This window comes from Thunnus maccoyii, chromosome 8 (assembly GCF_910596095.1).
Source record: "Thunnus maccoyii chromosome 8, fThuMac1.1, whole genome shotgun sequence".
NCBI classification, from domain to species: domain Eukaryota; kingdom Metazoa; phylum Chordata; class Actinopteri; order Scombriformes; family Scombridae; genus Thunnus; species Thunnus maccoyii.
Genome location: NC_056540.1, coordinates 18,098,241 through 18,125,123, shown reverse-complemented (window position 1 = coordinate 18,125,123; position 26,883 = coordinate 18,098,241). Strand labels below are relative to the sequence as shown.

At 37.9% G+C, this 26,883-nt stretch overlaps 1 protein-coding gene across 2 annotated transcripts in view; it reads right to left on the bottom strand.

Moving 5' to 3' along the window:
- Positions 1-9,466: 9,466 nt before the first annotated feature.
- klhl4 (kelch-like family member 4) overlaps positions 9,467-26,883 on the bottom strand; it is a 28,164-nt gene continuing 10,747 nt past the window's right edge. For both annotated transcript variants that reach the window (XM_042417984.1, XM_042417985.1), the window contains 10 exons: positions 24,312-24,479; positions 22,999-23,135; positions 22,000-22,196; positions 17,359-17,571; positions 15,052-15,238; positions 14,739-14,963; positions 12,931-13,093; positions 11,545-11,757; positions 9,960-10,131; positions 9,467-9,584 (listed from right to left, as the gene is read on the bottom strand). In XM_042417984.1, coding sequence (XP_042273918.1) covers positions 9,525-9,584; positions 9,960-10,131; positions 11,545-11,757; positions 12,931-13,093; positions 14,739-14,963; positions 15,052-15,238; positions 17,359-17,571; positions 22,000-22,196; positions 22,999-23,135; positions 24,312-24,479 — 1,735 coding nt within the window. In that variant the 3' untranslated portion in view covers positions 9,467-9,524. The remainder of the gene's footprint in view (positions 9,585-9,959; positions 10,132-11,544; positions 11,758-12,930; positions 13,094-14,738; positions 14,964-15,051; positions 15,239-17,358; positions 17,572-21,999; positions 22,197-22,998; positions 23,136-24,311; positions 24,480-26,883) is intronic.

Below are 26,883 nucleotides of genomic sequence, written 5' to 3'. Positions count from 1 at the left end.
CCTCTGCACGTCAAACAGGGGTATCAGGCATGAGCCTGCCTCAGGATGAATTTGAAGGGAAAGCTCTTTACCAAGCTAAAGGCTATGTAACACAAGAATCAGGCTACTTTGAGTACAAGAGATTTTCCTGCAAAAAAAATGTGTAGTAAGAAGAGAATGAATCTTTTGAAGTTGTTATCTGCATGCATACGCTCTCAGATTCAGACGCAAGGCTATAGGAGGATAAGAAAGGTTCAGCTTTTGTCCACCGTGGGCAATCCTCCTGGCAATATGGCTGCCGTGTGGGTTTTGCCTGTGTGATTCTGATTGCCTGGGGTTAAGCAAGGAACAAAATGTTCTAAAAATTGATTAAATCGCCCTGGTGTGTCTGTGTTCAGATCCCATCTGTAAGTAGTTATAGACCAGATCGCCTACAGCTGGAATGTTGTAGCAGAAGTGTTCAGTTTTGCAATATCACACCATTGTACTTGCACTTTACTTTAGAACTTTCATTTTCTTGTCACGTTCATATAAATGTCATTTCATCTCTGTGCATGTATATGTATATGTGTCACATCTGTATTGTCTAGGGAGAAGTTACTCAAAGATGTAAGATGATTTGACCAAACCTTTAAGTCTCTATATAGTTTTCAATAAAGTACATTTTCCTGTAAGATACATTTGAAGGTTTTAAAGTGATTTAAAGATGAAAGTAATCCATTATAAAGTATTTTTACAGAACGGAATCCCCTTTTTTTACCCTAATCGCTCATGTTTGGCAGGACTTTCCTTGGAAAAAACGTTAGTGCACAAGAAGGAATACATTTTACTTTTATAGATTTTGTCTTTTGTTATAAACAGAGGGAGAAGAGGATAGATTAGCACAAAGCACCATGGCTGAAAAAAATAAGATAGCACCAGCAGTCATTACACCACTCTTCATAAAAAAAAAGTCTCTGGAAAGTGCTGTACAAAAACTTAACAGGCTGGCACCAAAGATGATGCCAGAAAAAAGCAACTAAAGTGTAAAGTTTATGACTTAAGCGTTCTTTTACTACTAACTTTTACTGTCTCAAAGATTATTCGGTACAATATGTGTTCATTAGAAGCAAAACAATCAACAAGTCAGTCAGTTTATCAATGAATCAAACAACTGTGTCACCATATTACAGTAGATGAGGTGACTTTGGCTGAGCTAAAGCTTTTACATCAGTTTTACAAAATGTTGCTTTCTTTTATGGAGCATTGCTTGTTTCTCTGACATTAGTTATGATAACATTTGCTTTTCAGTTAGCTATCACTGAATCACACAGTGTTTTTTTTTTATTTCATCATGAACAGATACATAAACATTTAACAATTTAAAATTAATATTTATTGATTTGATTTTTATGATGTTCAGAATCTACACATCCCACAGGAAATTGGAACTGCAAACAAACGGAGTAAACAGAGAGCAATACATGGTATAAACCAATAAAGCAGTATTCAAGGTAATGATCTCAGTTTGAATTTTAGTTTGAATAATACAGTCTAGATATAATGTGTTATATACTATAAAAAAGACATATGTATTAACATTTGCATATTCCTCTTTTTTTCACATTCTTTTTATTCTTTTTTTATGGCAGCCAAGAGAGCTCAATGCTCTGCAACTGAAGAAAACACATAGCAAGAAACAAGAAACACATTCACCAATCTGACAACACATATACAACATTAAGAGATGTGCAAATAGGGAACACAAGAAAGTGAAGCAATGCTGCAAGTTGTATATCACAACAAAAATAGTTACAACCAGCACTGGGCAAGTTACCTGAAAACTTTAATCAATGTATTACTCATTAAAAAAAAAACAATTACACTGCTTTGCTAATTACTTAAGCACTCAGCAAAAGTAATTAGTTAAATTACTTGTTACTTTACTTTCATTATTCAGCCTAGCTCCGTCAAAGGTGCCTTTAAACAACTCCAAAACCTCCTCTGGTTTACCAAGCAGCCACCCTACAGTTTAGAGGTATGTAATGATGACATGGAGCATTAATTAAAATAACTTTGGAGATACTGGAAGTCACATATTTGTTACTTTTGGTAGAAGTTAGCTGCTTTCCCACACCTCCATCCTCTGCACTAAGCTAACGGGTCTGATCACACAGAGACAGCATTTATTTAATATATTTCCCTCCATCAAACCCCTGGAAAGACAGAGAACAAGTAAACCCCAAATTGTCAAATGGAGCCTTACTGTAATGTAATTATTGAATTTCAAATTGTAATCTTTTCTATCATATTACCGTAACTGCCCAACAATAGTCACAACACAAATAACAACAAACAATTAAAACTGATAAGCATGCAATTAATTAATACATATTAATTCAGTTATATCAAACTCACCTTATCAGAGTGTTAAAACTAAAATAAACATTGTTAGCTAATTTTTAATCACCATTGCCCAGTAATTGACATATTAATCGGTTTAAGTGTGCCCCGTAGTTGGTCTTGCAGCTTTTCAGATGCTTGTGTTTTCTGTATTTGCAGTACATTTCTTCAACTTTCAGTAAGTTTCAGTAATATTCTTGCCATGCATCCCTCAGACCTCTGACATGGCTGTATAAACTTGACCCAGTGCATTCAGAGCAGTGGACATTTGTTGGCTCCTAGTCCACTCCAAGACCTTCCATTATGGCCCTAGATGACAGATGTAGATATTGCAATGTTCTCCCTTCAGGCTGTAAAGCATGAGGCCTAACCTTCCTTACAGCAGAAGTAATGGTCCACACCTTTAATTGTCGTGGGCCGTTCATCTTCGCTAACAATAGCAGTAAGCAATGGGTCTGGGAAAGAAAAGCAGTCATGTCTGACAAAGGAAGTGATTTAGTTCTGGAGGCAATTCATAAGCGGGCCTTGCAGGGGCAGCTGTAATGTGCCAAGAGAAAGATCATATGGGGTAAGAGGCATAGCTGACACAATAGTGGCACACAAGCAACTCTAGATGCTTTTTTTCCTCCCATTGCAAAGATTCATCTGAAAAAAAGAGGCAGTAAAATGTATATTGTGTGCGTCCTTCAAAGAGGGAGAATTTATTATTGAAGTGGACATGATGTTCTCTGAATGCTGTAAAGGCTTAGAAAGTGAGTTGGACAAGAGCAACTTTGTTGTCACAGCTGTATCAGTCAGAAAACAAACAACTCGTCTTATTTAAAGAATTGGGCTGTTTGCGTATGTGATTCTTTTTCAGGTTTTGATGTTTCCTCATTATTCCATTTGATGTCAAAACATCATTTGATGCTCAACTTTTAAAAGTGTGCTTTTAGCTCTGTGTTTCTTTTATTCCGTCCAGCCTTCTAAAGAAGCAAAACTGCTATGAAAAAATGTGCCATTGATGGGTCACTGGTTTCCTGACTGAATTAGACACACAAAATAAGAAATAGACGAGTGTAGTTACCAAATTAAAGCATGTTTCCTGGGAAAGTTGAGGCCCATTAAAATGATAGATTGCATGGTGTATGCAAAGGGATGTTTTACACCCACAAAACAGTCTAATTGCATTCATTCCTGTGAGAAGTCTACAAATGTTGAATCTAGATTCTCAGGCGTATTGGCAGCAAGCTGCTAGACAGCAGATGACTAGCTTCAAACGAGTAGTGAGGGGGAGGGATGTAAAATCTTGACAAACAGTGAGAGCCAGTGTCCACATCATCTCTCGCCCCTGACAGGCTTTCCCATGCATGAATTCAAAGCTGGTAAAAACATGGCTGGATTCATTTTGATCTGACATCCATCATGTATATCAGTGTAGTGGTTTCACTGTACTGTGTCCACGATAAGATGTTTTGGCAATCGGCCCATGACATCTTTTAGAGCCAGTCAAGAGAAACTGGGACCAATTTGGCACTTTTGTCACAAGTTATTGTTAGCTTTTGGCTTTGGGTACTACTCATTCACATTAGAATAGTCACACAAGCACCAAAATTAGTGTCTGAAAACTGAAAATTTTAAAAAGTTAATTAAGAAGTATGATGCTCTATATGTGTGTGTTTATTTTTGAGGCTGTAGTTTGTGGTGTCATTGCATCAGACTGTGTGATTCTGTAATATGTTCAGAGTTTTCTTCCTCTCTGTTCTGTTTCTTTACCCTGGAGAAGGTTTGCAAATTGGAAAATAGGGAGGGACTGTAGAAGTGAAATTTTGTTCTCTTTTCATTTGTCAGAAGGAACCAGAAAAAAGCCTTGCAGCCAGTTGCCCTGGGGGTAAATGAGTTCTGCGTTCTAGTTTAAAACCATTAAGAAACAAACTGCATCATAGGCTGCAACATTAATGATGATATGAAATGCAGAATAGATGCATGTCACGGGCTCTTTGTTGGTATCCAGCCCTGCTTGTACTCATCCGATTCCAAAGTTAGTATTCCCGCACTGGCTCATATTTAACTGTGCAGTGATTTAGTTAATAGCAGTGTCCCAGCCTGCTTCTTATACGAGTCTTCTAGCTGAGATTTAGAACTACGGATTCAGTAGCAGCGTGTATGGCTGAAGCATGGCGGTATGTGTGTGGAAAGCGTTAGGCAGATGGGATGTGTCTGATATCTCTCACTCAACATAATGAGACAAGAATGCGCTTCACCAATCTCAGGGCCCGTCTGATGGCAAGAGACACAGTGCCCACTCATACGGGAGGGATCTTTCCCCTCTTCAAAGATAATGAGATGACAATGTATTCAACTATCATTAGACAGAGACAGGGTTTGGGGGGAGGATGGAGGGAGAAACATTCTACAGCACTTGTCTGCTGCCTTTGATCAGACGAGAAAAGCAACTGTCATTCTTTGTATCTATGGTGGACTTATGAAAGCTCAGCTAACTACTTCATCACCGCCGGTGTCGCTTAAAGGCTATAGTTTGCATTGTAGTTCCTCAGGTAAGCAGGTAATTTTTCAGGTTGGATTGTTCGCTGAACGGGAACGAACGTCTCTGCAGTTAGATATTGTCCTGCTGCCTGTGCAATATGTTAAATCTCTGTCTGAATTCAGACGCTTGACAAAAAAAATGTTGCGGTGTAAAATCAATTTGCCATCACCTGGGAAGAGAAGACACAACATTTTGCCTGACACGGCACTACATTGCAAGATGTCAAAAGTGCCATGTTAACAGGCTTATTTAAGCAGGCTTGACGAGACAATCTTATTCTAAGTTGACAGTTTGTTGTGGCACTTGTAGAGGGATCCATCTTGTCTTTTGTCCCTGTGGTGAAGATGATCCCTCACATGCTATATATATATTTTTTTTATTATTATTATTATTCTCAGTCTTTCTTAGAACACTGTGTCTTGACAAATAAACCATCCAAATCCTTTTTTTTTTCTCAGGCATTCTTCAGTGAGCATTAGGCCAACGGATCTGCACTGAAGTTCTGAGACTGTTGACAGCAAACAATTATGCTGCATTATCATTTATCTGACAGAAAAAAGAAAGTGTTTGGTGAAATCAAAACTCAATGACTGTAACATGTTATTTTTGTATTGCAATGATTTTTAATTTATGAAAGCTTTCATGTCTCCTAAATCCAAAAATATATATTACATAAGAAAGCAACCTAGTACACGTACTGTATGTCTTCACCACCAATCAATATTGTACAATGTCTGCAACTCATGCTGTGCTGTTGCATCTTTCTCTCATCACTTTCCATCTCTGTTCACTGTCACAAAAAAAAGAATAAAATACGAGGGAGAGCTGCTCCCTCACTCCTAAAAAAAATAAGAAAAAAAAGGCTAGGAGCAGAGATCAAAAATAGAACAGTCTGTCTACATTTGTCACACAATTATAAGAGATTGTTCAAACTTTTGTGATACCAAAATCCTTTTAAAACCTGACAAATCATCTCTCACGTCAGAACTCATCTTGCTCGTAGGCTTCTCCTTAAAACTCAGCAAGATGCTCATTTGTAAGTAAGAGAAGGAGACGACTTAACATCCAATTTCCCAACATTTCATCATCATGTCTCAATAATTATGCAGGGTTATTAGCTCAAGTATTTGTCCTTGGCATTCTTAATGCTAGTTGACATTTATTATGAACAGTAATGGTACTGGAGATCTTTGATTTGCCTTTTGCGGTGGTAAGTGTGGTTTGGTACGTCCTCTGCAGTGCAACAGCACCCTCTCTGGATAATTTATGATATGATTACATCACCATGAAAGAGCAGACTGACTGTGTGTGATGGTGGTGGAAATATACTAAAATCAAAATTGCTAAAATTAACAAAGCTGATTACTCTCTAACAAAATCAAAATGGATCGATGTATATTTAGAATAATTTGACTTCATCCTTTCATTAAAGTGCCTGAATTTGAATTTGACAATGTAAGTTACTGCAGGGACTTTTGCACTCAAAAAAAACATCCTATTTCTACTTCCTTTTTATTTTGTTCTATATTGAATGAACAAAATCCATTACTCATTTGTCTCAAAGCCTAAAACGAATTCTGCAATATGTCTGTTCCTCTCTTTCCTCCATCTCCTCCTTTATAATGTTTCTGGGTTTCAAAAAGGAAATCAGTAAGGCACAGTGGGTTTTATTCTAATTCATTCAACACTGGAAACATGAAACAAATTCATTCAGTGTTGAAATCTTGAAAAAAGAAAATGTTCCTTCTAAGTGTATGTTTTATATTCAATTTATTTGCCATAATGACCCAGAACATAACGTCCTAATTATTCTCTCTATTATTATTCTTTATCATTTCAGGAATAGCTCTATCTTATGGGGTAAATATGAATAGTTTGGTGTGGATTTGTGGATTTTAATTAGTGCACTTATTATTTCAATATGGCATTGATGGTGACTACAATATCAGGAAACATGCAATATTCAGATTAAATTAATTCAAAGTTCAAGAGGAAATGAAAAAATTCTTCAAAAGTAAGATCAGGTTTTATTTCAAGTGATGTCAATCATGTTAAATACTTAAAAGGCTTACATGTTAGGATTGCAATAGGATAATAATAAGTTTAATGAACCTCTTTACCTCTAAATTGCTTCAGTAAATTTTATAACTTAAGAATTCTGACTGCAAATGCAACAACAGTCAAATTAAGCCTGTGTAAGAGTGTCCTTTGTCATCTTTGTGTTTTGTTGGTTTTTCCAGCTCTCTTCTATAATGTAATAATGTCATATAGCACATGTTTCCCTGAGCCCTTGAATCAGATTTGGAAACCTGATGACTTTTAGATAGCGTATTGCATCATACTCACATAACATGGTACTGACTGTCATTGTTTAGATCACTGTGTGTGTTTAGCTGTGGTTGCTAACCTACTATATGGGTGGCAACTAAACAGACAAAGCAGTTTTGTCTGACAGATGTGGAACTGAAGATTGAGCAACACTAAGCTAAAACCAACGGATGAATATAACAGAGAAGTATGAATTCGAGAAGGATCTTCCACATTTGCAACAATCCAATGCAGGGCAAATTGGATGAAGCTATTTTCATCATTATGGTCTCATGTTCCTACAGCCATAACACTATGTTTCTCCAATTAATTGGACAGAGATATATTAAGATAAATGTTCTACATGTTGACAGTAATCTTACACTCTGACGAGGTGATTTCAGGGAAAAGCTATTGTCCTTAATTGATTTCCTTTATAAGATCTGACAGGAGGAGATGCAGATAAACAGAAATAGAAGGTTGGAGAAGGAGATTAATTTTCAAATCAACTGAGATATGGATTGTGCAAAGGAGGTTTTGCTCTAACGGGTGTCTAATATTTTGTGTATTCTGAAGAGACCTGCAAGTTTGTGGACACATAAGCTGGTATTTTGTAAGCAAAAACCATCACAATCAAACCGAACAAGCTATAGGAGAGTGCGGAGGAGGGAATTTGAAAACTATTTGGAGGGTAAACAGTGAAAAAAAACAAAGGAAAGCAGTAGCAGTTGGTCCTCAGTCTGTTGATGAGAGGGAAAAATACACAGCGATATCAACAAACATGCTTGCTTGATTTAAAAAGTGGGTGCTGAGATGAGAACAAAACAGAGGTTAATGCTGACATCAAAGTAGTATCCAAGTCTGTTTAGTCAAAGAATCAGTTTAGTTTACTTAAAGCAGAACAACAAGAGAAATAAAAATATGCCCGCTGAGGGGTCACATTCAGTTCGAAACATGGATTTGAACATGCAGAGAAGACTGAAGTCATTTAATTTATAGGTTTGCATGCTGTACAAAATTAGGATAAAAACATAAAAAGTAACATTTGGCCCCCAAAACATGTTATAATTACAGTTACAAATTGTTCTCATCGTGAACAAGTTAGTTATCTTTTACTTTTAAGAGCAGAACAACCAACTACAAATCTAAAAATTCTAATCAAAGTCACATCAGTGAAGTGCTGTGGAAATCAGGTTTTCGAGTGTTTCACATAAAAATGTAAAACAGTACTTGAAATTCTCTCATAGACTTGGGTAATTAGTTTGGATGTAGTGTGTTGTGTCAGTGAAGATCATCTACATGACCCAGAAGGCATTATATACTTAAAAATACAGAACAGACAGTGATATATACTATTGTATAAATCAAATAAAACATTTGCTCAGCTAGCGCGCCCAGAAATAAAGACAAAAGAATAATAAGTGTAGTCACCAGAGTACACTGGTTTAGGCATGGTTCTATCAACACAAATGTAGTTTCAGAAAGTTCACAAAAATCTGTACAGCAATGTGAAATATCAATATGATATATTTTCTGTAATTCACAATTTTGTAAACCTTTATTTAATGCGTAACAAGACTTCTAAGACAAGCAAATGACTTTGGTGTTCTGTAGCTACAGTTTCAATAAAAAAGAACTATAAACATGTCCAAACACATTTTTTCAGCGAAAACGTTTGATTTCCTCTCTGTTCTGCAATTCAGCCTGGACAAACTCTTCACCCTCAGTGTTCACAGTGGTCCTTTTTGCTAAAGAGTCTGTTCAGACCACTCACTCAGGAAAGACACTGATACATAGTTACATCTATGTATTATAACATTTTTATTTGAGTGGCTGTAAAGGGAAATATAAACCCAAAAATATACTGTTTGTGATGGCACTGATAGGAAATGTTATAAATGGTAGAAATGTAATCTAACCTGTAGTTAGGCTTACTTGATCAAAACTTGTAAATCTATATCTTAAAGACGTACACAGAACTTTTCATAAATCTAGTATAACAAACCAGTACAACAAAGACTTGGCACTGATTGCTACAGCTTAGCCAAGTCTGTGAAAATTCTTGATCGGTTGAGAATGTAGAGAATGCGCCTTGCATTCCAGTTTCTGAGCAAGTCCTCCCCAGTGGGCAGATGTGTGCACTAATGATAGAAACAATGGTTTATGGGCAAGGCTCTGTCTGTGTTTTCCTCAGAAAAATCTGGAGGAAGAAAAAAAAACAAAAACTCATGACTCTCGAAGGATGTGTCCTTGATCTGTTGTATTGTTTGTCCACTCTTCTTCGCAACTTCTTTTCATTTCTTTCCCATGCTGTCGTGAGACAAAGCGCTCAAGGCAATTTCACCACCACCACACAGGCACCTGCCCTGCCAATGTTGAGAGGGACCTCCTACAGGAAGACAGAGAGGTTAACATGCAGCTTCTCATCTGAGGTTGTCTTCAAAAAAAATCCCATTTGACTTCATGCAGATAAGAGGGTTGCAGTGGCAAGATTGGAAAAATATGTTGCAAAAAAGAAAAGCAAGCCATAACATGTTTGATAGGATTCCGTGACTTCAGCAGATGAACCCAATGGGTTTGTAAAGTAACAAAGTGTGACAAAAGCAAGCAACAGTTCCTTTAAAAATGTAACCAAAGGTTCCCTAAAACAGAATTAGCATCATAATATTTTTACTAATATCTAAGAGTATGAGTCACATGCACTGTGTTTTGTGTTGTGATGGACAAATACTCATAATAAATGAGTTTTGGTTGATGTAATTACCTCAGTCCACTCATTGTTTTGTGCATCGTAGGACTCGACAGTGTTCAGATATGACTGGCCATCATATCCTCCCACAGCATACAGCCTGTCACCCAGCAGGCAAACACCCACTGCATCCCGGGGAACGCTGAGGGAGGACACAGTGGTCCACGTGTCTGTCTTTGGGTCATATCTGAAATTACAACATTTGGTCAATGATTGTTTTTGCATTATGGTACTGCATGGTTTATCATCACCAGGATGAAGGGTGAAAAGAGTTTTGTAAAAATTCATCTATCCAAGCAGCCTAAATCTCCAGTGGAAAACAGTCCCCCATCCCCACTAATTGAGACATCCTTATGTCCGCCCTCTTTAATCACAGATGTCTGAATGGTCACTAATGGGAACTTCTTTCAGCACAGACAGAGAACCAAATTGGAAAAAAAAGCAAAAATGCAAAACTGTCTCTTGAACAACATCTGGCGGATGCTGGGTCCAGAGAGAGCTGGACTAATCAGCGAGGGAAGAAGTTGCTGCATAAAGTAGTTTTTTTCTTTACCATGTGGACCACTAAGATGATAAAATGATGGTGAAAATGATTTACTTTCTATAATTTCTGTGTAGTGAAATCACTCAAATGTTCTGAAATTCATTGATGTTTTAATGACACTCGAGGCTACCAAAGTTTGAAGTTGCCTTATGCAGCTTTAAATCAGTAAGTTAAATTAATAAAATAAAGATGTGGCAGAAGGCAATCTACATAATTTTATGCACATAGACAATAAGTAAAAAAAGTAAAACAGAATTACAGTAATCACACAAATATATGACTCTGTAGGCACTAAGTTACTCATTATTTGATTTTACAAACTGGTTAAAGTGCCTAAAACATGCAAAAGTTAAAAGTTTACAGTTTGCCCATCTCTATTGAAATATAAGTAGGTCAAAACAAATGCTGAAAATGTTTTTGAAAATCATTGAACTCCTTACAAACTGATACGACACAGAAAATATGTATCAGTCAGAATCAGTCTATAAATTAAACAGCATACTGTAAGGTAATACACATGTCAATATATAGATGTCATGTGCCCACCTAAAAAGATGATTCAATCTATACTAACTGAGTAAACTTCTATCAGTACCACTCTCAAAATAAAGGCATCAATTAGCATTTCATGTTATTTCAACATTATTGCAATAATCATAGAATCCCTACATGAATTCACAAATAATGGGAAACAATTTAATTTATTTAAACAAGAGATGTTTTTCTTAGCAGTAAATTATAACTGAAGGTGTCATTCTACCTACATCACATTAGGTTCAGATACGGGAGAATATTATGGCCACAAGATGGTGCCAGATACTATAAAATGAAAGAATCAGTGGAAACTATGATCTCTTCAGTGGAGTATCACGTAGTATAACGCCGACATGTCTCAAAATGCAGGAACAGGGTGGGGATCAAGATGATTTTAGCTCTCTATTGTTCTTAAGAGAAAGTCAACAGCCTCAGCCCCACCTTTGACTGAGTTCCATCAACTGCTTGCACAACATTTTTTCTTGTTTGTGTCTTTTCTCCAGAGAAGAAGCGTTTACTGACCTCTCTACACAGTCGGAGAGTCTCGAACAGTGGTTGGAGGCGGGAGCGTCGTGTCCGCCTACAGCATACAGGAAGTTGTTGTATGTCGCCACACCCACTCCTCCTCGCCTCTTGGCCATGGGAGCACACATGCTCCACTTGTTGGTATGCGGATCGAAGCACTCCATGGACCTCAAACATGAGCTGCCGTCTCGACCACCTACTGCAAACAATCTAAGAAAATAAACAAAACAGGCTCAAAATCAAATATTTAACATACTGTACATACAGTACCTACCTCTGCATCTCTGGCAGGAATAACTCATATCAGTTGTCGAATAGTGACAGACCAGTGATAATGTGACAGATTTTATGAGATATAGCAGTGAGCAGTGGAGAGCATCTTGCAAAGGCTCTTTCCTTGAGAGTGTTCCCTCCAGAAATATCACATCAGTGTTTTAAGTGCTTGTAGCTCAAAGACCCGACAGCAAGAAAGTAGAGGCTAGGGAAACAGTTTCCTTCTTGTCTATTTTTGACCTAGATGCAGAAATAACTCAGCGTCGACTTTAACACTGAATTCTGGATGTAGCCGAGCAGCAGCAGCCTCTTTTCTCCTTCAGCACAGAAACATATTTAAATTAGGCTGAGCTGGTCTGTTTCTTGCTTAATTTACTTTCAAATAGCGCAGTTAGGAATTTAATACATACAAATACATGAAGTGTTTTGCTTTTATGGAGTCTAGATTACACAGTATAAATTATCAAACTAATCAGACCAGCTTCTGCCTTGAGCTGCTGAATACAGCGCTTCTGCTTTTCTTGGACCAGCACACTGTAAGTTATACAACCGTGCCAATGTTATTGTACGCTGTATTCCAAGTTACGTATTACATTACTGCTGAATGTTGACCATTTTCCAAAGCAAAGCATGCGGTAGTGTTTTAGATTCTTTCTCATTTTTCCATTTTCATTTATTACTGTACATTATGCAAATTAACTTGCAGATTATTGAATATTGTGGATTAACATAATACAGTATCTGCTTTTATTTATTTTTTGGAGAGATAACTTATCTTTAGCAAAAATAAAAGCAGACATGATGATAAAATTTCAAGCAAGTCTAAATACAAAGTTAAAACATGCAACAATATGCAAGAACACTGGTAACTTCAACATTTAAATAGAAGAATATTTCAAAATTCTGCACTAATACTGGCATTCCTTTTTTTATTGCACATTGCCTGTACTCGTCTGCCCCCTCAGTGTCTGTTACGGTTGACACTGACCTCAGCCTCAGTATGGAAACAAAGTAGCAGAGGGACAACAATATATTTTGCCTTATAGTGTAATTTTATCATTAGGCCATGTTGGGATAGTCTGTGAGTTGAATATAGACAAGGCAACTTACTTTCCATTGAGCGCTGTGACTCCCATGGTGCTCCGTGGTGTCGACATACTGGCCACGTAGTTCCACTGTCTGGCCTGAGGGTCCCAGCGTTCCACTGTGTTGAGATAGCTCCAGCCGTCGTGGCCTCCTACAGCATACATGGGGCCCTCCAGCACAGCAATACCTACACAAATTGATGCAAGAGGCACATGTTACCCAAAATAACATGCTGTTTTTTTGGATGATTTTGTAAAATAGGAAGAAAATTATAACATTGAATGATTAATATACTTTATTATTACTTCGTACTTGTGTATTTTTATGTTTATTTATCTATGTAAACACAAAAGGACAGTGCATTTGTAATCATTATCAGCAATATAAGCACTTAATGAATTAGTACAGGAGTACAAGTAGTACAGGCACACAGTTGATGCTGTAACATCTGTGACCTCCAACTGTTGTTTTTACAATCCTAAACGTTTTATATCAAAAGGGTGACTAAAGCTACAAAACTTCTTTGAGGCTTATGAAACAAAGATCAGTTTCTTTTTTCAAATTCTCATCACAAAGCATAATGCCAGCACAATGTAATGTAAACCACATGCTAGCAAATAATCAGTGAAAAGAGATTAAATGACATTTTAAAATTGAACCCCCTCTTTCAACAGTTCTTGGAAAGAGCTGAGGCAGAGGTACATTTTTAATCTTAGAGCTGAGCATGGAACAGAGTGAGTCATGCAGCTGACCAAATGTATTCAAACAGGAAGACTATAAAACAGCATTGTTATTCCTCATTCCCAAGTCACAGAGGAAAGCGATTTTCACCAGCAACAATGCAGAGGATGTTTTAACACAATGGGTTTTTATATTACCACCCTTATCCTTATTTCCTTTGGTGAGAGTTCAATTATTTTGAGGGAACATAAGAGCAAGACCACATTCAGAGAACTCATGAATGACATAAACACTGTCAGACAGAAGCAATTCTTGAAGTGGCGCTCTCTTTATACTACTGAATGGTGGTTTTGGAATAAAAAAGAAATACTTTTGTCATCTTCAAGAAATTTCTTTTGTTGTCGTTACTCATAATGCACACAGCAGGCAACGGCTGTGCAGGGACGCTGGTGGACACTAAGCTCAAATATATTCATACTCAAAATATGCACACCACAAGCAAAGCAGCAAGAGATATTTGCTACATGAAACATCAAAGACAACACAGGTAATCTGTACAGTGTTATCTCCTGGGCGCTCCGATACCTCCGACCACACCGAGTGAGTGAGCTGAATGCTTTGACAAGATCTCCCTGTTCTGTTACCCAGACCTGTTTCAACTGTGAATCAAAACGCCTTCTGATATGAAATTTATTGGACAGGGAAGGGTAAGGAAGAGCAGGGCCAGCACAGCCTGCCAATCTTTGATAGGGGAATGGGAAAATATCAAAGGTCTATCTCAAAAGAAACGTGTGATTTTTTAACAGCATGCCAGCTGTGACGCCTCCGAGCATGCATCCTGCAATTTTGGGTGTTTTATAACACCAGGTAGGCTGACCGATATAAAACCCAAACCTTGAATTTGTGTTTTATTGTCAACACACTTCATGTCATATTTGGATCTTTGAGAATAGTAACAAATAGTTTTCTTTGTAGCAGATTTACTGCTTTGACAGAGGGTGTCCTTGTTTTATTCTCAGTTTTAATCTACTAACTAACTAATCTAAGCAAAACAATGTTGTTATGTCTCCATCATTAGATTATTTATCAGTGTGTTACTTTCTTTTTAACGAAATAAGTGGAGTTGTCTGGCAGACATTGTGAACACTCACCAAGTCCATGTCTGTGTGTTGACATGGGGGGCATGGTGGACCACACTTTGTTGATTGGATTGTAGCACTCCACCATGTTGGACGTCTTGAGTCCATCTCTTCCTCCGACCACATACAGCTTGTTGTCAATCACCGCCACGCCAAACTGCAACCGGCGTCCATTCATAATTCCAACCTGCACCCAAGTGTTAGTCCGCAGGTCGTACTTCTCTATGGTGGTGGAGCCTGCAACCATAGACACAGCAGGTATTACAATTTAAATAACGTATCCACACACAGCTGTATATAGATACGTGCTGTATATGGGCCATACCTTTGGTGGCATCCATCCCTCCTACTGCATAAAGTGCACCAACAGTGGACTTTCTAGGTTTGGTTCTTGGGCTCTGAAACATGGGACGTCGCTCAGGCAGAAGATGGTACTTCATGGCCTCCATCAGCAGCTTTTGGCATTCCAGATCATCAGAGAACATCTTGTTGTTTTCCAGATCTGCAAGAAGCTGCATTAAAATAAAAATCTCATCAATAGGCTACATCATAAGAAAGAATGCATTAAAATATAAAGAAACATATGTGGTTGATAACGTTTATGGTATTTATACAAATGACCTTTGGAGGGATGCAATGAAAGGCCTGTTAATCTAAAACCAGGTTAATCTCATGTAGAATTACCTTGAGTACTTTATGTGTGAAATGTTAGATTAAATGTAACAGAATGCAGAGTAACAGTGAAGAGCAGTTTCAGTAACAGATAAACTCAAAGCACACTGTTGGAAATGTTTGTCTGGCACAGACATATTCAGTGATTTTAGTATCTGTCTTACTTAAATGATTAATTTATGATCAGAGTCAAGTGAGGACATTTTATAAGACCCTTGTACACAAAACTGTCTTATCTTTAGATTGGATACAAGCAAGTCTTAACATATTATTATTTATAATGGTTTATGTTAAATGCAAAATATTTATGACAATTCTATAGTCACATTTTGCATCTATTTGGGAAATATCTAAACTCAAAGACTTAAATGTCTTATGTCCATGTATCATCGAGCCTACACTGAAAACTAATGCAGCTGCTTTATTGTCTCCCATAGGAGAAAACTGTCTTGGATGAAGAGAACTGCTGCATCAAACCAGACATTACAACAAAACACATTAAATGGAAACACATGTGCAAACATCAGCCTGAGATAAAACAACTGAGCAAATTAGTCACAAAGCCATTCACACTATTACAACTTATATAGATTTGAAGGCATACTTTTATACATCCTAGTAAGATTTTATGTGTTTTTATTGAATACCAACACATTTCATTTTCATGAATTAATGTTTTGTATAAATGTATTGATGTTGATATGCCTATGAGTAATGTCAGCAACACTCATCTTCTTAGTTTTTAAAAAAATAAAGTTCTGGTTTTCATGAAAGCAGTGGTTCATTTCTGTTGTTTATTTGCCTCACAGTGAGCAGTATCTCCCAAGCCGATGGATGAGATAACTTATGAATTAGATCATATTTTCCACTTTTTTTTTCCATTCATAAAAACATTGTCTTCATTGTTGTTTTCAAACAGCAATACTGTGAGTTATTATTTCCTGCCACCCCTGTCACCCAATATAAAGTGAATTATAAAACTGACATGTGCAAAATAAGCTTTGGAAAGTAATCCATTAAGCAGTGTTAATGTAAAAAAAGGGAAATATTTTCATATTTCAGATCTGCCAAAAAAATGGCTTATTTGTGATTGATTTTATGTAAATTAGGATGACACAATTGTAAAACAATGCTCCCTCTCAGAAATATGGCATTCATAAAACATGAGTTGCGGTGTTTAAAACAACAATAATTCAAACATAAGCAAGCTATTAATTGCCTCATGCAAATAAAAACTTGTTGTCATACTGCCAGTTTGATTTATCATTACGAGAGGAGATTTTACTTCAGCCACCAACATAAATAAAGTCATTATTGACAATTCAGTGGTTCATTGCTTTTCAGTGGTCAGTTGAAAAGCTGAGGTTATACTGGGCAATTCTCCTGCAGTAAATGTATGTGGCTTAGAGCTGTGGCAATTAGTCGATTAATTGATTAGTGGATCAACAGAAATTTAAGTGTCAAATATTTTGATAATTAAATAACTGTTTCACTCATTTTTCAAGCAAAAATGCTAAACATTCCCAGCCTGGTTCCAGCATCTCAACTGTAAAGATGTGCTTTCCTTTGTCTTATTTGATAGTAAAATTAATATTTTTGGATTTTAGACTGTTGTTCAGACACAGCCAGACAAAACAAGACCTTTGAATACGTAATGCTAGCCTCTGGGACATTAGTAAAATAATTTTTCACCTTTTCCTGACATTTATAGACAAAATGATTGAAATCCTATATAAATATGAAGAGACATATTGTGAAATAATGCATTATAAATCCAGCAGTTTGCATCCTTGACAGATTTGGCAAAGGGGGGGAAATGACAGCTATTGTTGACAGTGTGGACAAGGGAAGCATCGTGACAGCTTAGTTCTCAGCTACATACTCAAGCAAATGCACCATATACAGTCCTGATCATATGGTTTCCTCCGCCACCACCCTACGTCTTCATTTGCTGTCTCACCTGTGGAGGAAGAAGAGGCAGACGGATATAGGCAAGGAGCACCCCTAGGTCCTGTTGTCGATGCTGGACATCATACCTCACCCACATCATCAAAGCCTGGAAGATTGTTTCCTCATCTGGAACGTTGATGTCATCGCTGGAGAGCAGCTTAACAATCTCAGCCGTAGGGAGCAGCAGGAACTCCTGGTTCTGAATGACCTCCAGGAAGTGTTCCTGGAACATAGAGGAGACGTGGAGGAGGCAGATAATCATCAGTCATTAGCCAAGGAGTACGCGTGGTGCACTGAACTGTGTGTGTGTGTATTTCTATGCCTATGAGGACCAAATAGCACACAGAGAGGTGAAGAAAATGAATGCAAGCACAATGCCAGTTTGAAGGTCTCCATCCATTATATCCTAGACTCCTACATCACTAATAACAACAGTGAAGTACTCCCTATTTCCAAAATTTTTTGAAAGAACAGATGAAACTATCATCTGTTAAGCTCATTAAATAAAAATGATCCACGCAACAGCAGGCTACAAATCAATCTGGCATAAAACATCTCCAAAAAAAAAAAACATTCTTCATCAGCTTATAAAGCATTTCTGCTGCTGCTCATACATGACACCATTAAGCCTTTATAAGCTTATTCATGAGAAACAAAGGGGCACAGCACACCAACATTAACATCACACCAATGCGGTGCCCAGCTCTAAATTTTGTGGGAGCTGTTCTCTATTGCCTTCCTAAAGATTGATCTTCCATTTACTGGCCACAAGCCCAGGCGATATTACAGCACTGCATGGCTACCTCTCAAGGACATGTCTCTGGATACTTCCATTAGAGATTATGCCATATAAAACACCCTTCCTGCTTTACACCTCTACAGTGTGTTATGTCCAACATTAAAACATATGAAACACATACATAGCAGGCCTCGGCCATAACGGTGCCATGTTACCTTTGTGACATAAGCAACTGAGCATTAATTATTAAACTGCCTGAATAACATTGATGATTTTAGACTCTTTTTAGGGGTGCACAAGCACACTTTAATATCTCAGCAAGACTAAAAAAAAAATACATATATTATTATTATAGATTTTGTTAGATTTTTCAAACTTGTCTGAGGGCTTAAATGCTTGTAAATTGAAAATCAGTGCCATGCTACCCACCCCTAGTTTCAAACTGAGCGTGTGAGATGTAGCTAAGTAGTGAATTTAAGATTTGATGGTGCAGAAAAACACAAGTTGAAACGTTAGCAAATAAAATTGCTGAATGTTCTGACAGAGAACGTTGGGTCAAATTGGTCATTATTGCTGTGCAGTTGATTTGATGTATTTGGCAATGTATCAATGTAATTTTAATGTACGGCTTAAAGGTGAAGAAGTTATCAGACACTGACATTTCAGAACAAGCCATAATGTTAACTGCCAGTAGTTTCAAATGTTAACTTTATTAGTGAGCTCACAAGCTAGCTAGCTAGCTAACTTAGAGATTATTGGGTAATGTTAGTTCTCTTGTTGACAAATAGGAAGAGAGGAGGATAGAGAAGGAGAGAGAGCAGGATAGAGTAGGCAGAGAGAGAGAGAGAGAGAGAGAGAGAGAGAGAGAGAGAGAGAGAGAGAGCAAGTACCAGGTGAGAAAGTAGACATATAACTAGTGATGGCTCTGTGGCTCAACATTAAAGTAAGTTTTCACAGATTTGTTGGTGTCTTTCTAGTCACATAATTGAATAGTTGATCTATAAGAGGAAATGCTTTTATTAACAGGTCTAAAATGGTCAGCAGAGAGTAGCTGAACAAATTGGCAACTCTTAATTACAGTAACACACACACACATGCAGTTGTGTGCACATTGGCAAATCAGTTTGAGCTTGAGCTCAAGTTGCATGGACTCACTTGTAAATAGCATTTTCTAAGTCTCAGCACTGACCTTTCATAACATTCAAAACATGGCTTGAACTGGATCACTGCCATTCCAAGATTGAAGCAACAGACTATAAACCTATTCTTCACTTTTGGGATTGGGGTTCATGGGTGATGGTTTGTTTGAAGTTTAAAACCATGGTGCCTCGGGCCATTTGTCACTCAGATCTTTAATGAGTTTCCCCCCATTTTTTAGAAAAAGTAATGGCTTCTTTCTTGCCATCATGCCATATAGACCATACTTGTACAGCATTCAGAAAATGTGACTCATGTACTCTTTTTCTTATTGCAGGCACTGACCTTTTTCAAAGTTGTTTTTGGTCTCAGGTTGTTATCTCTTACCAGTTTGCTTCTTGCCCAGGTGCACAGATTGGAGTGATGGCCTGATTTGACAATATCTGTATTGTATGATGCTTTGTTCATTCCTTGATGATGTAGTGGACTGTCCCCATGTGGTTCAGAGACTGAACAATGTTTTGTACATTTCTCCTCATATCTGCTTTGCTATAACTTGATCTTTTACTTACTTTGGAAAGTTCTGGTCATTATGAATGAGTATTTGCCTCAGGTTTCATTAACTGGCTGAGGGTCCTCTCTAAAACAGGTGTATTATATTGAAATCTGTGATTGTTCATTCTGAACCATTATTATAATACACTACAATAGACCACCCAACCAATTAAGTTGCTTCTAAAGGTAATATTGTGTACCTAATTGAATTGAGGTTTACCAGTGTGAAACCAGTGTTATTTACTAGTAATTCATTAAGAGCATTACTGTTGTAAAATATAATATATAGAAAATATTAATGTATTCACTCCAGTGAAATGAGTGATTTAGAAGGGGTGTTGAACACTTTTGCAAGGCATAGTCTACATGTCATATTCTCATTAGGTGCTGAGCCCCCCTCAAGGTCTGATCCTAGATTCGCCCCTGCCGAATAACTTTGACAAATCCAGCGCTCACTGTAAATTGGATGCTCAACAATTACGAAAAACAAGCATGCTATTGATCATCAACTCTCAACAAATTACAGTGTCCTGCTCCAATTTATTATGAGAGCAGGTTTTAAGAGCTTAACTCAGAAAGCCTTAATGAAATGAGGGACATCCATTGATCTGTTGTGGTAATAGTGAGGGAGAAATGCCATCCAACTCTCTGACATTGCCTTAGACCAATTATTTGTAATTACCAGTCTGACAACAGAATTGAAAGCTCAGCCCAGTTTGTTTCATAACCATTTAAAAGGATGTATTTTCAGATGCTGGCAAACTCATTGGTGGGTAAACTGCTTGGAAAACAAGATCAGCAGGAAGGACACTAATTGATTTAACCACAGCACAAGAGCAATTGTGTAATAACTGTTTTCTGATGAGGAGGGACACTGATGTTTAATCAGGGAGCGGCCGGGAGGATCAACATTCAACAACTTTTTTGTTACCATGTAATTTAGAGAAACTAACCACTATATTTTGTTATTTTTTGAAACTGGGATTCATTAAGCAAATCTAAATAACATAATATTTGAGATATGTGAGATATACTTTTTTTGGAACTGGAAAGAAATACTGTTTTCCCAAACAATGAAACATTCCACTTTTATCTACTGCAACATAAAAAAGAGCAACTCTTTTAGAAAGGAAAAGGATGTCAGAGGCGGACCGTGGCTGCCATGCTCAACCAGGAAACACAAGCTTATCAAAACACAACTTGCTCCACTCAGAACCCAGAGGATAGACTTCCAGGAAGCCCACAGCTCTTGCTGCTCATTACTGAAGTGATTGAACAGGAAGTTGGCCCTCTTGTGCAGTTTGATGATTAGATTAACCTCCTGGTCCTGGATGGGGACTATGTAAACAGGCTGAGCAGATGTCCTTTAGGAGATAACGCTTGCCTCGCGCTGTCACTTCTGCCTGGCCAGCAAGACCTTATCTGACAAATATGTGCATGAATCTTAATCCAATGCAAATATCTCTCTCAGAAATATATAGAAATTGCAATTTCTCAAGTCAGGCAGTGCACTAATCAGTGAGCAGCTACGTGGTATCTCTTACTGACAGCCACATAACCAAATTAGATAAAGTGAAAGCATGAAACTATTCAATTTCTATTCAAATGTGCATGTCACCCATTTCTCTGCTGAAATTAGATGATATAAATAACCAAGACGCCAACAGTTTATTCCTTTACAGGTTATGACAGGTTATTTGAATTAACTAGCCTCAAAGCAGAGGATGGTCGTAAATAATCAAATGTTTTATGTACAGTATATCCAGCCATGACACTATCTATAGGCCACATATTGCATTACTGACTGAATTCACAAAACAAATAAATTTTAATGTCAAGTTGAACTGATCTGATTGAACTGAAGATTATTTTACAGGACACGGCGGAGTTTATGTGAGAAAAATAAAAATCTGAAACAGGCTAAAAAGGTTTATTCTTAAGAAATCTCTGTAAATCCTGTGAGTACTGTACTTTAGACTATGTGGGGCAGAGTTGATTTGATTCACTATGCTGTCTGCTGCCTTTAATGTGAAATTACATAGTGGTGATTAAACTAAATTTTTAAATACTCCTGTTAACTTTATAGCTTTCATTATTACAGCTGCCCTTGTGTATTCAAGCAATGAAGACTCACTTTGAGTGTGCAATCCCTTATTACAAAATAAATAATTTAGCCCACCCAGCCATATAAATATAGTCTAGCTCTATTTGCCTTCCTACCATAGTGTAGTTATGAGCCACATTGAGCAGGTCCACACAGCCCTGGGCATCTGCAAAGGAGCGTATTCCCAGGCAATTGGAGGGATGAAGCTGCTTCATCAGGAAGTTACAGCAGACCTGGATGACTTGTGAAAGCTGGAGGAGGCAAGCTGCCGCCAATAAGCTCTCAATGGTCTCCTCTTTCAGCTCAAGGACACCTGCAATGTCAGGACAAGCATGATACATTTTATATGTGCAGACTGAATGTAGCTGCAATGTCAGAAACAGCTGGTGGAAGAAGTATTTCATTCAAAATTTCACCAAAGTAATGTAAACAAGTATTGGCAGCAAAATGGACCCACATGTTAAAGGTACAGGTATGCATAGTTCCCTTTTCAATGCATATCAAGTTACTGATATGCATTGCTTAAAGGACCAGTGTGTAAGATTTAGTGGTATTTAGTGGTGAGGTTGCACATTGCAATCAAATGAATACACCTTTCCTCATTCTCCCCTTCCAGACGTGTAGGAGAACCTGTGGTCTTTTGCAAGTTTTCGTGAAAAATGCGAAAGGCCTTCTCTAGAGCCAGTGTTTGGTTTGTCCATGCTGGGCTACTGTAGAAACATGGTGGTGCAACATGGCGGCCTCCTTGGAAGGGGACCCCCTGCTATGTAGATATAAAGGGCTCAATCTAAGCTCACAAAAATACAATGATTTTTATTTTCATATTATATTCCATTTCTGCCAAGTCTGTTCTGCTAGATGCCACTAAACTTTACACACTGGTCCTTTAAGTGAATATACAGCAAAACATACTGGAAAATCTTCATTATGATGTTTTACCATTTACCACACATGGTAGGAGATTTATCAAAGGGGAATTGGCTGTTATGTTGAAGTGATGCCCTGTCAGTCAGCCAAGTGATATATTGCCTTATTGATCCATTTTAATCATGGTTGGATTTCAGAAGTCTCATAACTACTTACAAGAGCTAGTGAATGTCTTTATGAGCACTCACCAGTGTAGGCGAAATGAACCAGAGATCTGAGGGCTTCAGGATCGACTCCCTCCATCTTGATCTCCTCTTGTTTTGCCTCTCTTACGTCGCTGGTGAACATAGCAGCAAAGTAGTCCGATACAGCACTGAGGACTAATCTGGCATTTAAAAAAAGAAAAAAAAATGCAATGAATTTATGCTCTTGTACATTAGGGCATATCTCCTGTATCACACTGTACTGTAATTTCATACACTACTGTTTCTCACAGGGAATAAATGATGTTTGTGTGCTTTTTGAACCATGCTAGGTCACTGAGAGATTGTGTAATTTACGTTCCTCCCACATTCTGTATCATACACTTTGTCAGTGTATGATGAATGAAATTATCCCACATGCTTCATGTCGCTAATAGCTACAGAGGTCAGACATCTAATTATGTTAACTCATTTGTCTAGCTCACATAACACATCAGCTGATTCATGAAGGAAAGGATAGATCAAATGGCATTACAAGGAAATGACATTGAGTAAAGTGACATAAAACTTTCCACATCCGTATTTCCATAATCTGGGAGTGTCTAATATTTATATTTATTTTATCAGGTGCTGTTTATTATATCTATACACCACCCCCACCCCCCACCTCCACCCCCACTTTAGGTGGATGTGTCCTATGAGCAAATAAAGCCACGTTGAAATAGGCAGTCGCAGCACTGTTCATTTCACCCAAGTAGGTCAGTGACTGATACTTTTTTTTTTCTCTGTGGAGTATTCTGGTTTCTGCTTCATGACTCCGTCTGGATGAACTAACAAAATATGCTGGTGGATAGACATAGAAGCACATGCTCTTAGTGAACACAAGGTTTCGCAGCATTCAGGGGATGGCATGTGATCTGTTCAATTCAGCCATTCAACCGAGGGATGGATGCCCAAATATTGACACCTCTATGTGGTGGATCACAGTGTTCTTCCATGCCTCAAACTTAATGTGGAGATGAGGAAGGGCAGAAGTGTAATTAGATCACATAAGTGTACATTATTTAGATGCAGACCACAGTTTCATGGGTTTGCTTATATTTCCTGTCAACTGTCACCTGAAAATCTGGCGAATCCTGCTTTGAATTTGAGAGATTATTGGATTATTCCTCAGATGGATGTGACTGATGTGTTAATGATATGTTTCAGTATGCAAAATGTGGTGGAGACCAAAGCTTGAAAAATGCCCACATTGACAACTTAATGAAGTGAATCCAAATGAGCTGCTGTATCTTTTAACTAAAGCAGATGCAGGTGTAATTAATTCAATGAAAGCAGACAGAGGCACAAACACCAACCTGTGAGCTGGAATCTTATGATCCCCTGCTATCAAGAGGACATCACACAGCTGCTTGTGCTGGAGGTAGGTCTCCATCTTACGGAAAGTCTGTTCTGCATGATTGGTCGCCTGGAAAAACTCATCAGAGGAGTTGGTGTTCATTCTGGAGAAAGTGCTCAGAGCTAACCTGAGGAAGACAAACAAGAAGGGAGAAAGAGAAGAGAGATGTGATGTAACCAAAAACATGGACTAAAGCAATGAACCCCATCTGAATAAGTATAGCATATTTGCTTTCTGTGCTTTTTGTGCTTTCTTTTGATTGAACTTTCACTTTTCTACGTTCTGAACATTTGAATGAATAGATCACAAAGGTACATATAGTTCTGCTGCATTAGGTTTGTCCAATACTACTTATTTTGGACATAGACATGTATGAAATAATAAGCTGTAAGCAAGAACTTCATTTGATGGGGACTTTACAGAACATGACACAAAAAACATAAGAAAGGTGAAATAAACAAGGAAATTTAATTTAGGGAGACAAATTAACAAAACAAATTAATTAATTTCACTTACTGTTTCCTCTCTATGTCCATTATCACAAGTATGAAATAAAAATTTAAATTAAAAAGCTGTACACAGCGAGATAAGCAACAAATTATTGAAGACACAATAGGGCTTTTTTGGGCACATGACACCCCCGAATCCTCTACTCCCTGCAGTGCATCTGCATCTTTCTTGCCACTCTAAGCTGAAATTAAAACTGTTCTGGACTAAACTCCGTACATAAGTGGATAACTAAGCACTGCAATCCAATGGGACGAGCAGTACCACAATCTACGCAACAGCCTTCCATACAGAATCTGCCTGTGTTTGTATGTGTGCATGCCTTTGTGTGCGTCTGCATATCTGTGTGTGCACGTGTGTTTCCCAAAGACAGGGACATAACAATGAACAAGCCTGTTCCTCATAGCATTGTGGTGAGGCTGAGTCCCTGTCCCCACAGGCTGCTAGATTACATGCTGTTTTACAGGCTTCCAAGTAATCCCTCAGACGCGTGGCAAATAATGCAGCCCAGTCACTTTGGTGTCCTTCACAGAGCAAGTCCACTCATTGACATTTAGGGTTGTTTGTTATGCTACATAAACAGACCAAAACCGTCTCTCTGAGGGAATTTACTGTCATCTCATGGTCCTTCTGCTGTGTTAAGACTGATAGTGCTCAAGAAAAAATGTCACTGCTATTTAAAGCAACACTTTATGTCCTCACTCATTACCACTCATGTGCTGATATGAGAGCTGCATAAATGTGTAAATTTACAGATTCGTCAATACAAATGAACTGAAAACCCTGTAATGCTTGGCAGCACAATGTATTGACATACACTAAGATTGATAATGCAGGGAGGATGTAGGGGGTGGTGGCTCTTATTGACACCCTGATTAACGCACTATTATAAAGTTTTTAGCCAAGTGTGTGATTTTCTCCTCTTTGATTCCCAAAAGCAATAACATTTTTTCTCTGGGAATTGTTTATATTGCACTCTGGTCACTGCAGTATCCTATAGTCTAATCTTTATTGGGAGACTTTTTGCTAAATGCAAGTGCAATTTATTGCCTTGTCACTATAATTCCCCACTGACTCTGGTGTCTTGGAGAGGAACACCAAACAAGACTGAATAAGCAATGGGGCCGTAAAACTGAGATGCATTGCCTTTGTATTGGCTCCAAGGCATGCTATAGGGATTTCTCACGCCTACCAATCTCTTCGACACTAATTGCTTTGGTATCACATTCTGGGGGGCAGTAAATTTCTCGGAGGTGTATATTTCGCTTTCAGTAGTGGGTTCGATCATCAGAGGTATAGCCCAATTTTATTGAGGCACTAAAGCCCCAGAACACCTTACTCCAGAGAAACTGCTGTAGGGACAGTGCTGTACATCACATATTACTAAACAATTCACAGAGAGTCACAGAGTCTAACAGGGCCTATAGATTTCTTTTGTGCTCTGCAAACTACAATTTTAAATATGCTAACTTGCAGTCTTATAACTGTGAGAATGTAAATTAGTCCAATAGGATAGAATACCAAAGAACAGAAGAGGTTTTTATTTCCCATCTCAACATATCCTACTGTACACATCAGGTTTCTTTCAGTGACCTGAAGTTTCATCATGCTTCTTGCTCTTCACACCTATCCAAAAATATCACACCACAATGTGACTAATTAGATCTGAGAAAAGACACTGCATATTCAAAAAACTCTTCTATACAGGTGAAGCAGAGGCAATGAGGTTTTTCCTTATGTTGTCACGACCGGAGGAGACTGTGTTATGGAAACTCCATATGCTATTTTTTAGCACAAGGTACAGAAATATAAGATACACATTAAATACAGAGGAGTTGTATAAATTATCACATTTAATGCTCTCTCCTCGGTCCTGTCTGCTGTAATCAGTCTGACTTCACACTGTGCCAAAACTGCCTTTCTAGATGAATGGCTGGACGATTCAAGATGTGCTTTTGTCAGCCCAGATTAGCCCCTAGCAGTAAAGGTTATGAGTCGGACATGCTACTGAAGATCTCAGTCTT